This window comes from Microtus ochrogaster, linkage group LG2 (assembly GCF_000317375.1).
Source record: "Microtus ochrogaster isolate Prairie Vole_2 linkage group LG2, MicOch1.0, whole genome shotgun sequence".
Classification (NCBI taxonomy): Eukaryota; Metazoa; Chordata; class Mammalia; order Rodentia; family Cricetidae; genus Microtus; species Microtus ochrogaster.
In genome coordinates, this window is record NC_022028.1 from 49,524,089 (window position 1) to 49,537,839 (window position 13,751).

Below are 13,751 nucleotides of genomic sequence, written 5' to 3' on the forward strand. Positions count from 1 at the left end.
GGGCTCCTGCACCACATGTGTGCCCATGGAGGTGAGAAGAGGGCACCATGGCCCTTGGAACTGGAGTTAGGGACAGTTGTGAGCTACCATACGGGTAATGGAAAATAAACTTGGGGCTTCTGCAAGAGCAACACATGCTCATGACCACTGAGCCATCTCTCCATCCCTTTATATATACATACTTTAAAAAATAAAAAGTAAGTATTAAAACCCTCCAAACTTTAGGTACTTTTATAATTATTCAAAAACAGTTAATTGACTAAGACATATTTTCCTTTGAATTTCAATCACAGAGTTAAGTTCTTCATATACCTTATTTATTACTTTTACACATTAGTCTCTTTTTTAGTTCGGTATTTCTCTATTCAGCTCTGATATACACCTACAGTCTCCTTCTTTCTGTGACTATTTAAATGTATTTAATGCATGTCCTGATATGTATTTCTCCCTGTGAAATATACATAGCTTACTTTATAGATCCCATTTTCTATTTTTTCCAGCTTCACCGAACAAATGTTTTACCATCTCTGCAGGCTGTCACATAGACCATTTCTTCTGTGTTTTACACCACCACCAGTAACTCGTCTTTCCCCCAGTGGATGCAGAAGCTGCCTCCCAACACCTCAAACTATGCTACGGGTAGTATCTGTTCTGAGAACATGTCTGGGACCTGTACTCGGGAGCAGAATTCCAGTCTGGACAGCAGTAACATCTTGGAGCTGAGAAAAGATCAGAGCTGCTGGCTTGTGCCTCAAGAGGCTGAGCCGCGGAAGCCACTGTGCCTTAGGATGCTGTGAGGCACCATCTCATCCTCCATCAGGACCCAGGCACACACTTCTCCAGCTCGCTAGAGCACTGGCTACTGTGTGGCACAGTACAGACCCTTCCCAGAACTGCCCTGGCAGATGGGTGCTGTCTCAGCTCAGGTCATACATGGGAGAACCTGGTAGGAATGGGAAACCTGAGCAGAGAGGTTCGTGTCAGTCTCTTTCCAGAAAAAAACTGCCTGTGGTAATTGCCTTCACCTCCCACACACAATGTCACCATGAACATTTTGGTACTTACACATCTGTGGGTCTTTCCTTGAAATGTTCTGATATCTATTTCGCTTGGGTACTTGTTTCCAGCCAGTATCACCAGGCTGCACTCTGGAAGGTCTGTCCCTGGAAGGTAGCACTGGCGATCCTACCTTTATACATCCTTGTCAATATTTGGTATTTTCCATGTGCAACTTGAAGAGTTTTAAAAAAAAATGGCTATCTGGTCTACCTCCAGTTTACCAAACTATCCCAGCAGTTTATTATGACTTTTTTTTATCTCTTTTCTTTTTCTTTTTTCGTTTTCTTGAATATAGATTCTTTTCTCATACATTATATCCTGATTAGAGTTTCTCCTCCTCTACTCCCCCTAGTTCCTCCCACCTCCCCTACCCACCAGGCCCACTCTCTGTCTCTCATTGGAAAAGAACAGGCTCCTAAGAGATTTGTTGTGATTTTAATTATGCTACACCAACAAGAAACAGAGGAAGATGGGAAGGGGGAAGAAGGAAGAGGAGGAAAAGGAAGGGAAAGGAGGGGGAAGGAGGGAGAAGAGTAGAGGGAGAAACTTTGCTGAAGCAGAATTACTAACAGAGGTCCTAATATAAAGACTTTAATAACTGTAAATATTCACATATCTGATTTTCCCCATAGGCAAACACATATTGTTTCTTTAATACATAAAAAGATTTAAGAAGAGTTTGTGTCCAGTGGCTGTTGATTTATGTTATTTATCCTTCATGGTAAAGTCATTGCATATATCATATTCCTATCATATACAGGATATGAATAATAATGTCCTCTAGAAAATACTTACTCCTGGGATCTATGTGGAGTTTACTGGGGGAAAGACAGGAGCCCCAACTTCCTTGCATTCTCGGTACTTTATTCTGACAGAAAACACTGAATTATAATGCATTCCTCAAGCTCTTATTTTTAGCCTTGGAGTCAAGTTGTGTCTTGCACTCAAGAGGAAGAGGCACAGAGAGATGGCCAGAGTTTTCTCAGAAGGTTCTGGAGAACTGAGACCATGAAGCAAGGGCAGTGGGAAGATGGACATGAGAATCTTGGGGAGCCCTGTGGGATGGCTGGTAGTTAGTTAACATTGTACATGAGGGCGGTATGGTAGAAAGAAGGGGTTCTTGCCTAATACTATTCACAAGAATCCCCCCTTTATAGTCCACCGCCAAATTGGTCATGCCTATCATAAACAAAAGGTGTTCTTCAGATGGAGAGATGGTTCAGGAGTAGAGAGCACTGGAGTATGGGTCCAGCACACGCACACACACGCACACACGCACACACACACACACACACACACACACACACACACACACACACACCTGTGACTCCTGCTCCGGGATATCTGATGCCCTCTTCTGGCCCTCACAGGTACCCATGCTCACATGCACATAGCCACACACAGCCACGTGCACATGTACATAATTAAAACCGAAACATCTTTTTCAAAGGAAAACACCGTGAACTTTATCTCCACGCATTTTCCTCCCAAATTTGACTTACTCTGGCAAAGCAGTTAAGTAGCCGTTTGTCAAAGTCATCAGTCACTCTGCCCCCATACTGTACTTCTCCAATCATGTACCGGACTGTACTCCACGATACCCCCTGTGGTAGAAAGAAGGGAGGATTATTCACTGCAGTGAGAACACTCAGGGCCTAGCACTATAGGAAAGCTCTGGAAAAGGGAATGCCAGCTAGGCTGTTGTCCTAATTAACATTCTGTCAGCTTGACACAGGCTAGAAGCACTGAGGGGGAAAAAACCTCAATTGTCTTCATGGAGTTGGTCTGTGGGCATTTCTAAGAGGGGCCACTGTGGGTGGTGCTATTCCCTACACAGGGATCCCTAGGCTGTGTGAGGAAGCCAGCTACACAGGAGCCGAGTGAGTGAGCTAGCAAGCAGTGTTACACCATGGTTCCAGCCTCCATGCTCCTGCCCTGACATCTCTCAATGATGAACAGTGACCTGCAAGCGTAAACCAAGCAAGCCTCCCCAGGTCGCTTCCAGGAAGAGCTTTTTTTTTTTATCACAGCCGCTGAATGAAGCTCAAATTGCTGCACTGGAAATTATTCTTTATCTCATAGGAATAACTCACGACCATGTGGCTGGAACCACTCACGAAAAATCTACAGTATTAAGCACTGGAAGAGAAGGTGACTGCAGGTTACATCAACTAGAAAAACAAGGCAGTATTTGCCTCGCTGTGATTGTAATCACCTGCAGCACGCATTACAGGAAATGCCAGGCTGTTACAGAGGGGCGGGGAGGGATGCCTAATGAGGAAAGAAACAAGATCAAGGAAGGGACGCTTTAATGTTCTTTCTTCGCAATAGATTTTTTTTCCAGAATCCGTAAGAGAACAAACAGGAAAGTATTTATTCCCGAGACTTTTCCACAATGCAATCCCGTGCTGTCTCATTCTATAAGCTAACGCCGCATTGATGTAGTCATTAATTTCTTAGCAATCTTATACTAGCAATATAATTTTGCTATTCATAGTCTTTTTTAAAAAAACAAACCTCTATGTACTAGAGTAAAGGAAAAGTGCAGATGCTTACAGATTTTGGACTCTTATTTTTATTTACTCATTGGTTAAACCTCTATTTTTCAGCTTGGTTGCCTTTCAAAGCAACCATTCCAAGGCAGCTATAATTTGTATATGCTGACATGATAAATAACTGCAGAATATGAACCCATACAATATCATTTTTCATCATACTGCCACGGTCTTAATTTACTGTCCTTTTGTCATTTCAGGAGAAAATGACAGTTTGGTTCCAACTTCTGTCCACCCCAGGTGAGCATTCATCACGGCTCACTGGAATCCTGATGTCACCTCAGGGTCTTTAGTTATCCGGCAGTCCTACTGTGGGCAGGAAGAGGGGGGACAGAGTAAAAGTGGTCTCTATGGAACCTCTGCTCTGCACTGTGCACTGTGTTTTCATTAAATGCTAATTCTGTTCCTCAGAGACCAAGACTTCATGGAGGAAACGGGCTGAAAGTCTCACTGACTTACCTACAATCCTGATAAAGAAGATTCCCAACCCTTAGCAGCCTGTGAGCAGAGAGGCAACCAGGCTTGCACTCCCAGCTCTGTGACCTCGAGGAAGTCACCCATCCGTTAAAGGGGAATAATGGTGACACCTTTGTCAACGTCATGATGATATAGGCAAACATGCTTACAGAAGCACCATGGAGAATGGGAAGTCTACATCTTGATGATTTGTAACCATTACTAGAAGTAACTACTGGGGATGACGTATGGCTCAGTGGTAGAGAAACTGTCTGGCATGTGCAAGGCTGTAAGTTCAATCCCCAAGACTTCCAAAAAGGTTTTTTAGTTGCTATTTATATACTTGAACTTGAAAATTAAGAAGTGAGCTAGGTTCTTGAAGCTCAGCATGTAAAAGCACTTGGGACCCAATGTGAAGACCCAAGTTCCAACCCCAGGACCCACAAGCTGAAAAGAGGGAACCAGCTCCTGAAAATTGTCCTCTGGCCTACACATGTGTGCCGTGGTGCATGGATGCCTGCGCTCATGCATGTACACAACACACACATACACACAATACACAAACAAATAAATAAAAAAACTAAGAAAAGAAAAGACTTCATGGTTGGGAACCCTGTTCAGTGATGCAGCATTTGTTGAGGGTATGTGAAGCCCTGGGCTCAGTCTCCAGTACCAGAAAATACGGAGAGGGGTGGGAGGCTGGAGAGATGCTCTACTGTTACAAGCACTTGATGCGCTTGCAGAGGATGCAGATTTGATTCCCAGCACCCACATGGTGGCTCAACCATCTCCAACTCCAGGTCCAGGGGATCCAATGTCCTCTTCACGCTTGCAAGGGCACTGCACACACGGTGCACTACATACACACTGGAATACACACACACGCAAGTAAATACGTAAAGAAATCTTTAATGGTGAAGGGGGACTTGAGACAAAAAAGAACTGCCTTATTGGATAGCAGGAAGAAGGTCAAAAAAGGCAGGCCCAACTGATGTCACCCCACTTCTCGTGGGGCCCTCTGGGGCCCAGGAGTGGCATTAGGGACAGGATTGCATTTTTGAAGCACATAGTTTTATCATTATTCTGGCAGGCACCTTCAGGGGAGGGGAACAAAATGTGAGCGTGTGGGTTCGGGGAGGGGAGTTGAGTGGGCCAGCCGATTAGAGTACCTGTCCCTCTGAAAGAGGGTCTCAGGGAGACCTCAGCTAGTTCACCCCATGTCATGGGCTGCCATGAAAAACTAGAAAACAAACAGACAAAAAGACCAACAATTCCACTCACCTTTTTAATATCACACTCATCGAGGTGGTTTTGAATGAACTGAACACTGGCCGAGAAGTCGGCAGAATTGAATTCATAGGGAATATTCCATCCCAAGGGACCAAATTTTCGCCGCTCCTTAAAAAGAGCAAAGTTAGTTAGTGTCAACTGGAATTTTTTTTCTTGATGATTCATTTATTTTTATTTTATTTGCATTGGTGTTTTGCCTGCATGTGTGTCTGTGTGAGGGTGTCGGTTCCCCTGGTATGGGAGCTACAGACAGCTACTAAATGTGCTCCCAACCACAGAGCCAAACACTGTATGCAGCTGGATCCTGTTTGTGGGACTGGGGAGTCAAACTTGAGGCCTTTGGGCATGAGAAGCAAGCACTGTACCACTAAACTACAGCCCCTGCCAATTCCCCCATTACTGCTAGTGTAATAAAGTCTAATAAAAACACAAGTTTCAATATTAAGGTAAGTTGACGCTGTGTGAAAAGAACAGTATGGGGTGGGCAAGATGGCTCAGTGGGGAAAGATGCTTGTCAACAAGGCTGGTGACCTGAGTCCTATTCCACCGCAGCAACTGCACTCACCTGACCTTGTGAGTGTACACACACATACACACACGAACAATAAAAATACAAATAAAAAAATTAAAGGATAATGCATAATTGGGTAAAGTGGTCCCAGCACTTGGGAGGCTTAAAACAGGAGGGCTATAACTTCAAGGTCAGCTTGGGCTACATAGCAAGACCCTGTCTCAAAACAAAAATAAAAATAAGCAATATGTATCATTTGCGATATAATAACCATTAAATACTATTTAAGGACTGTAACTAATGATTTACAAACAAATTTCCAAATATTTGTCAAGTTGTAGTTATTGGAGTGTTGAAGGAGAGAGGGCCCGCTTTTCATCCCGTCTGCCCAGCTAGCTTAACTCCCAAAATAATCACACAGAAATTGTATTAATTAAATCACTGCCTGGCCCATTAGCTCTAGCCTCTTATTGGCTTACTCTCACATCTTAATTAACCCATTTCTATTAAATCTGTATCACCATGTGACTGTAGCTTACCGGCAAGATTCTAACCTACGTCCATCTCAGGCAGGAGATTCATGGCATCTACCTGTCTGTCCTTCTTCCCAGCATTCAGTTCTGCCTAATCCACCCACCCAATTTCTGCCCTATCAAAAGGCCAAGGCAGTTTCTTTATTCAACCAATGAAAGCAACAAATAGACAGGACCTCCTACACCATTGAGGTTTGGGATTTTTGTTGTTTTATTTTTCTTAAGTCTAGCAGGTTGTCATGGTAGCACAGTCTATATTCTAATTGGAAACAATAAGAATCAGAAGTTCAAGGTCATCTTCAGCTATATAATGAGTTCAAGGGCAGCCTAGGCTACACGAGACCTGCCTCAACCAAAGAAAAACATGTCTAGGTCTCCACTAATAACTCCTCCAGGAACTGCAGGAGATTCTTAACGAATGCCTGTTGGATCTGTTGCTATTCTAAGTCAGCCTGTCAAGAGTCTGGAAAAAAGACAAATGTAAGGCTGAGATCTTTCAGGTTGAAGAACTAGAGCGTTTATGAAAATGACCCCCTGCAAGCTTCACTCTGTAATTTTTCCATCTCGGGTTTTGAAAACTAAGAATTTCTATTGCACACATGACACAGCTGTCTTAAAGCTCTCACTCCGCCTTCACACCACCGTCGCTGACTGACTGAGTGAGACCTGGAAGACGCCTATGAAACCATGGCTGTTCAAAGAGGCCAAATTGCCCATGAAGAATCAGACTGGCCCCAGCTCAAAGGACGGAGCTGCTCTGATATTCTACCGAGTTCTACGTATCTCTCTGTGTCTGTCTATGTTCATGTGGGCGAGGGTGCATGTCTGGAGGTCAAAGACAACTTCAAAAGGCTGTCTACTTCCTTAGAGATAGGCCTTTCCTTGACCCAGAGACCACCAATTCAGCTAGACTGGCTGACTGGCAAGCCCTAGGGATTTTCCTATCTCCACCTCCCCAGAGTTGCGATTACAAGCACATGCCCCCATACCTACAACTTTACCATGAGTCCTAGAGATCAAATCCAGATCTTCAAACTTACAAAGTAAGTACTTTACTGACTGAGCCATCTCCACCCCCCAGAACCTGGGAGGCCATTTTGAAGGCATATAGATGGTATTCCTAACGACTCCATGTCTGGTAAACCCAGAAAGTCATACAGATGAGTACAGTTTCTATGCTATCAGCTGTCCCTGCCTGGCACGTGTGATCTCTAAGGAGAGTCCCTCCCGTGCGTCATCTGGTGTCCCAGTACCCGTGTCTAGACTAAGAATCTACATGGACAGCAATTCTGCTTCTCTGAATACACACTAACTGCCTTCTCCAACACTTGCGAGGGTACACATGCTTACATGTGCACGCACAGATGCATACACACACACACACACATACACACACACACACACACTGAAGTCTTCATAAGCCACTTCTTACTCTTGCTCATTCAAGCCTCACTTACTGCAAAATCCCACCTTTTAAAGAAACCTGTTAGCAAAGAGAAAACCATGGACAAGTTACAGAAGAAATTCTGCAAATCAGATGGTTTTAGTCACTGACTTTCAAGGTATGCTTTTAAAATATTAAATGAAATCATTAGTGTTAATTTAGACCTAGTTGTTCTGACCCAGGAGAAAAGATGAAGGGCAGAAAACAAAGAAATTCAGAGCCCTCACAAAAACAGGAAGGTGCGCCCATTATTTCTTGACCTGACTTCTTGGCTTAGGTTGTCACGCTAATGTGACTCTCATCCCCATCACTTAACTAATTGATTAAAGGGGGACAACCAGCCTAAGAAAAAGAGTTTCTACACAGGAAAAAAAACATTTTTAGAGCAAACAGACAGACTACAGAGTGGGGGAAAGCTTTTACTAGCTATACTTCAGACAGGTTAGTATATAGGATAAATAAAGAACTACAAAAGTTAAATACCAAAAAAATCCTGCCAGCTAATAAATGGACCATTAAAATAAACAGTCAGATCTCAAAAGAAGAAACACGAATGGCTAATGAGTATTTTTTTAAGGGTTCAACATCACTCGCCATCAGGGCAATACAAATTAAAACTATTTGGAGATTCCGTCTCCCCCAGTTAGAGTGGTGATCAGCTAGGATATAGACAGCAAACGCTGGTGACGATGTAGGGGAAGAGGAACTCGTTCTTGCTGCTAGTGGGAGTGCAGACTAGTGAAGCCATTGTGGAAACCAGCATGGAGGGCCCTTGACAAGTTAAAGCTAGAACTACCCTCTGACCCGGTCATACCACTCCTGGGCATCACCTCAAAGACCCTGCATCCTACCGTAGAGGCCTGTACCTCCGTGTTCACTGCTGCTCTCCTGGCAACAGCGGGTAAGTGGAGGCAGCACAGATGCCCATCAGCAGATGATGGACATGGGAAAATGTGGCCCATATATGACTGGGTTTTATTCGGCCTTCAAGAAAAAATGAAATCCTAAAGTATTCAAGAAAAAAAGTGACCCTGGAAAGTTGACTGCTAAGTTATGTACCTTAGACTCAGAAAGGCAAATATTACATATATCTTACATATATGTATAACATATGTATCACATATATATTACATAAATGTTCATATATATAAGGGGGTGTGAGTGTGCATATAGGCTATGAAACTCAAAAGGAGAAAGACAAGAGAGGATAAAGAAGTATTGAAGAAGGGGTTGGGGGAGAACAGGAAAGCAACAGGGCCACTGGGGATAGAAGGATACAAAGGTGGCAGGGAGATGAGGAAGAAGTGGGGAGAAATCACTTAAAACCAACGTTGTTTGAAAAATGCCACCAAGAAGCCCAGTGCTTTGCATGCTAATTAGAAAGATACTTTTTTTAAGTTGACCAGACAACCCAGGAATTTGGACTGAGTTAAAGACTTCTTTCTGTAATTAATACTAGGAAGACATGCACCCTTGAGAACGCCAAAGCACTATGTCCCATTTTGTTTTCAGAGAATGTGACAGGGACGGGAGGGCATGGTGTTGACAGAGGACCATGGTCCCGAAGACCGTGTGTTTCTTTGGATGGCTTCCAGACTCAGCATTTATGTACCCTTCATAACATTGGCTTTATGTTGCTGTGATAAACACCATGACCATAAGCAACTGGAGAGCAGGAAGGGCTTATCTGGCTTGCTGGTTACAGTCCACCATCAAGCCCACAGCAGGAGCCTGGAGGCAGGAGCTGTACCAGAGACCACGGAGGAACACTTCTCACTGGCCTGCTTACTTTATGAGACAACTCAGACCACCTGCCTAGGGATGATACTGCCCATAGTGGAGACCACATCAACCAGCAATCAGAGACTGCGCCCTGGACACACCCACAGGCCAACAGGATAGAGACAATTCTTCAGTTGAGGTTTATCTCCTCCCAAGTGTGTCAAGTTGACAGCAAAACTAACAGAAATCGTTGGTTTGTTTATCTTGTTGGTCCATGTTGAAATATTTGGTCCTTCAACCAGATTTTGGAGCTGGGCCACGAAGGACAGGTATTCCATCTTTGTCTTCCCTTGGTGGACAGATTCACGGCTGTCTAAGTCATGTTGGCCAGTTACTGTCCTAATGAAGAAACCCCCTCCTCAGTGAGGTCAATTACAAGGCTGATTCAGAGTTTTGAAGTTCTTGAGTGGATATTGGAAACGCTGAGGTGAGACTCTTCTAGAGTCTTCTGAGAGCCAGGGTGGAATTGGAGCCTTTCATATCCACATGAAAATCATTGCTGTGGTTTCTTCCATTGTATAAGCTTCACACAGCAGAGCACAAGTCCCTCAGAGAAATGGGAATCTTACCCATTTTTGAAAAAAATGAAAAAAAATAAAAATCTACAGTGAGTTTTAGCTAAGCATTTGACTTAATTTTTTTTTAATTTAAGGTTCAATTAGGCAGAGGGCTGAATGAGTTGTAATTCTTTCTTTGCAATTACTGGGGGGTACTCTAACTGGCTCCATGGAAACCCTTCCATTTATATGCATGGAGGGAGGACAACTCAGCTGTTCCTTAAAACGCGATTTTCAAAAATTGCCCCAGTGCTGAAACTTGCCTCAGATCATGTTTCTTCGTATCAATTTTCATCTAAAGAATTCTCGGTTAAGTTGGCTCACTGAAGGCAAAGGCAGTTGAGTTCATCTTGTTGAAAATATTTTTTAAAAGAAGACAAAATCTTGATGGATGCTTTTTTCCTTTACAAAAATAATTTTAAGTTCTTATGTCTGTCTGTACGTGTATCCATCCACCCACTGACCTCTCTAAATGACAATAATGGAAGAAAAGAATGGCACCCAGAGAAATGGCCCAGCAGATAAGCATGCTCTCAAAGGCCCTGATGACATAGCTGATCCCTGAGAATCACACAGCGGGGGCAGGGGGGGGGACAGAACTGGCTCCCTGAATCTGTTCTCTGACCACATGTGAGCTATGTCACATGTCCCCCCCCCATAAATAAACAAAAATGTAATTTAAAATCATCAAAAAAGAAGAAAAGAGAAGGAAAAAAAAAGACTCAACTTATCAGAGCATTGGGACCTGGGTGCTCACTTGGAATCTTGGACACAAGAGATTCTGAGGCTTAATTAGAATGTTGAATCTCTTCAGTCCAATTAGCGTTTTAGAAGCCTTGGGTCAAGGTCTTATTAGCACAATAGAAAAACATTAGAATACATGTGTTCTCAAGAAGTTTTCATCCAGTCGAGAAAATGAGACACAGAAACCAGGAAAGGACAGTGCGCCAGCAAAGACAATTAGCTGCTGAAGTTTACCAGGACAATAAGCCTGGAAAAAAAGAAACAAGCCAGACAGCTGACCCGAAGCCTCTGGTTTACAGTGAAAATGAGGCTGCTCTGAAAGCAGAAAGGAGGCCTGCAGGGTTGGTGACAGATGGAGAAAACACAGAGGCACCAAGTCTGTGGGGAGGATGGCAGGCAGAAAGTCCTATTGCGGTCCAGGGCAAGTTTTGGGTGCAGCAGGGTCCCCAGGCTCACGTTCTTTGGGGTGCGCTATAGACAGATTTGAACACAAAGCCCCTCCCACTCAGAAAATGGCAAACAGGAAGGGGATGATTTTTTTTTCTTTCTTTCTTTTTTTTTTAATTTTATTTATTTATTAAGGATTTCTGCCCCCTCCCCGCCACCGCCTCCCACCTCCCTCCCCCTCCCCCGATCAAGTCCCTCTCCCTCATCAGCTCGAAGAGCAATCAGGGTTCCCCGACCTGTGGGAAGTCCAAGGACCGCCCACCTCCATCCAGGTTCAGCAAGTTGAGCATCCAAACTGCCTAGGCTCCAGGAAGAGGATGATTTTAAGGGCCAGAGTGTTCCATATACGGTTTGAACAATCTAGTCCCCCCCACACACGCATGTGTGTTGGTGTGTGTGTGTGTGTGTGTGTGTGTGTGTGTCTGTGGGGGGAGGGGTGTGTGGTATGTGAGTGTGTGTTTAGAAGTCAGAGCTGGATGTCTTCCTGTCTCACTCTCTATATTATTTTTTGAGACAGGGTCTCTCACTGCACTTGATTTGATGGATAGGCAGGCTAAGGGACACGCCCCAGGGGTCCGCCTGTCTCCACTTCCCCATCTCTGGGATGGCAGACATGGACGGCCACAGTCAGCACTGGACAGGAGTTCTGGGAATCTAAACCCAGGCTCTCATGCTTGCCTGGCAAGCGCTTTGCAGAGTTCCTTTCCTCCACTGAGGAACACAGAAAACTGAACTTGCAATGAAATATGGAAATGTCCTGAGATCGCTGAAGAGAGCATGCTCAGCGGTCATTTGTGTGATGCTGAAGCTCGCCCTGACTTTATGGGCGCTCAATGCCCTTCCCTGGCTGTAGTTAACTACCAAACCTAGTAAAACCGGGAGATGAGGTCCACACTAAAATGAATACACTCTGTACTAAATAATATGAGTGTACTGTTAAGAGGATCACGGGCAAAAACGGTGAGAATGGGTCGGAGACACGAGGAAAGGAACGTGAGAGAGAAACCCACACCGTGCCACTGTGACTATTTGGAGAGATTTAAACCAGGATCTTCTAAGCATGCTAGCCAAAGCAAGAACTTTTACGTGCACTGTTGAGTTTGAAAAGGGGTGTTTTGTCAAGACTTCAACCAGACAGGACAAAGCACGGAGGAGGGGAACACTTTCCTGAATGAACACGTACTGACGGTGGCATTTCCTGGGCCCTGGCAATATGACTGTGTTTATTTATTTAATGTTTAAATTACTTTAAGGACTGAGATAAAAAAGAAAAAAAAAGTCCACATTTACAAGTGCCACTGCAGGACTCTGGAGATCCCAGAACCCATCAGGGGCTTGTTATCCTGGACCAGGAGCAGAATGACTGTCGCAGAGAAACAGTAAAAACTCCATAGATAAACCGCTATAAAGGTCTCAGGTGTTAGAAGCTCTGTGGGCAAACCACAAGGATAAGAGGAGGAATTCTCAAACATGAGAAAGTTGTAAAAATGGCAGTGGACTCCTCCCTTAAATGCGGTGGCTGTTTGGCCAGCATCATTCTCAATTTTTGTTGTGTATCAGAATCATTAAGGGAAATTACTAAATGAAAATGGAGTCTTCCCATCCTCCACGCTTGGCTGCATCATCATCTTCATCTTCATCTTAGCCACAGCTCCTTTGAGAAGTCACATCTCAAGCTTTCCTGTATGCATCAGAACTCAGGTGTTTTTTACACATTAGATTCCTGGATATGCATGCATGTATGTATGTATGTATGTATGTATGTATGTATGGATGGATGGATGGATGGATAGATGGATGGATATGTCTATGAGTATATGTATGTATATGTATACACACATATTATGTACATAGGTACACATATATGAATATGTATGTATGGAGAGATGTCTCAGTAGTTTAGAGCTCACACTGCTCTTCCAGGGACCCAGAGTTCAGTTCCCAGCACCCACATTAGTTGGCTCACAGCCATGAGTAACTCCAGGTCCAAGAAGACATCTGATGCCTTCTTCTGACCTCCTCAGACACCTGTATACCTCCATGCATGTACATGTACAAGCAAGCATGTGCACACACACACACACACACGCATACACAAAACCTAAAAAAAGAACACAGGATTATTTTTCTTTTAAGACAGGGCCTCTCATTAAACCTTGGACCCACCAATCTGACTAGACTGGCTGGCCAGAGAGCTCAGAGATCAACCTACCTGCACCTCCCTCCCCTCCACTCTCACCCCTCCCACCTCGCTGCGCAGAGGCTGCAGACACAGGTGGCCTTTCCCCGAGTTTTCACAGGAGCTCTCCGGGATCAAATGCTGGTCTTCAGCCTGGGTGGCATGCACTTTACAAACTGAGCTCTCAATTTTTT

The 13,751-nt window shown here is 44.1% G+C and overlaps 1 protein-coding gene across 1 annotated transcript in view; it reads right to left on the minus strand.

Annotated features, from left to right (window-relative positions):
* The window catches only part of Dnah8 (dynein axonemal heavy chain 8), a 228,267-nt gene that overhangs the window by 38,859 nt on the left and 175,657 nt on the right, over positions 1–13,751 (minus strand). Inside the window, 2 exon segments of the mRNA XM_026785784.1 lie at positions 2,562–2,663; positions 5,352–5,468. Coding sequence (XP_026641585.1) covers positions 2,562–2,663; positions 5,352–5,468 — 219 coding nt within the window.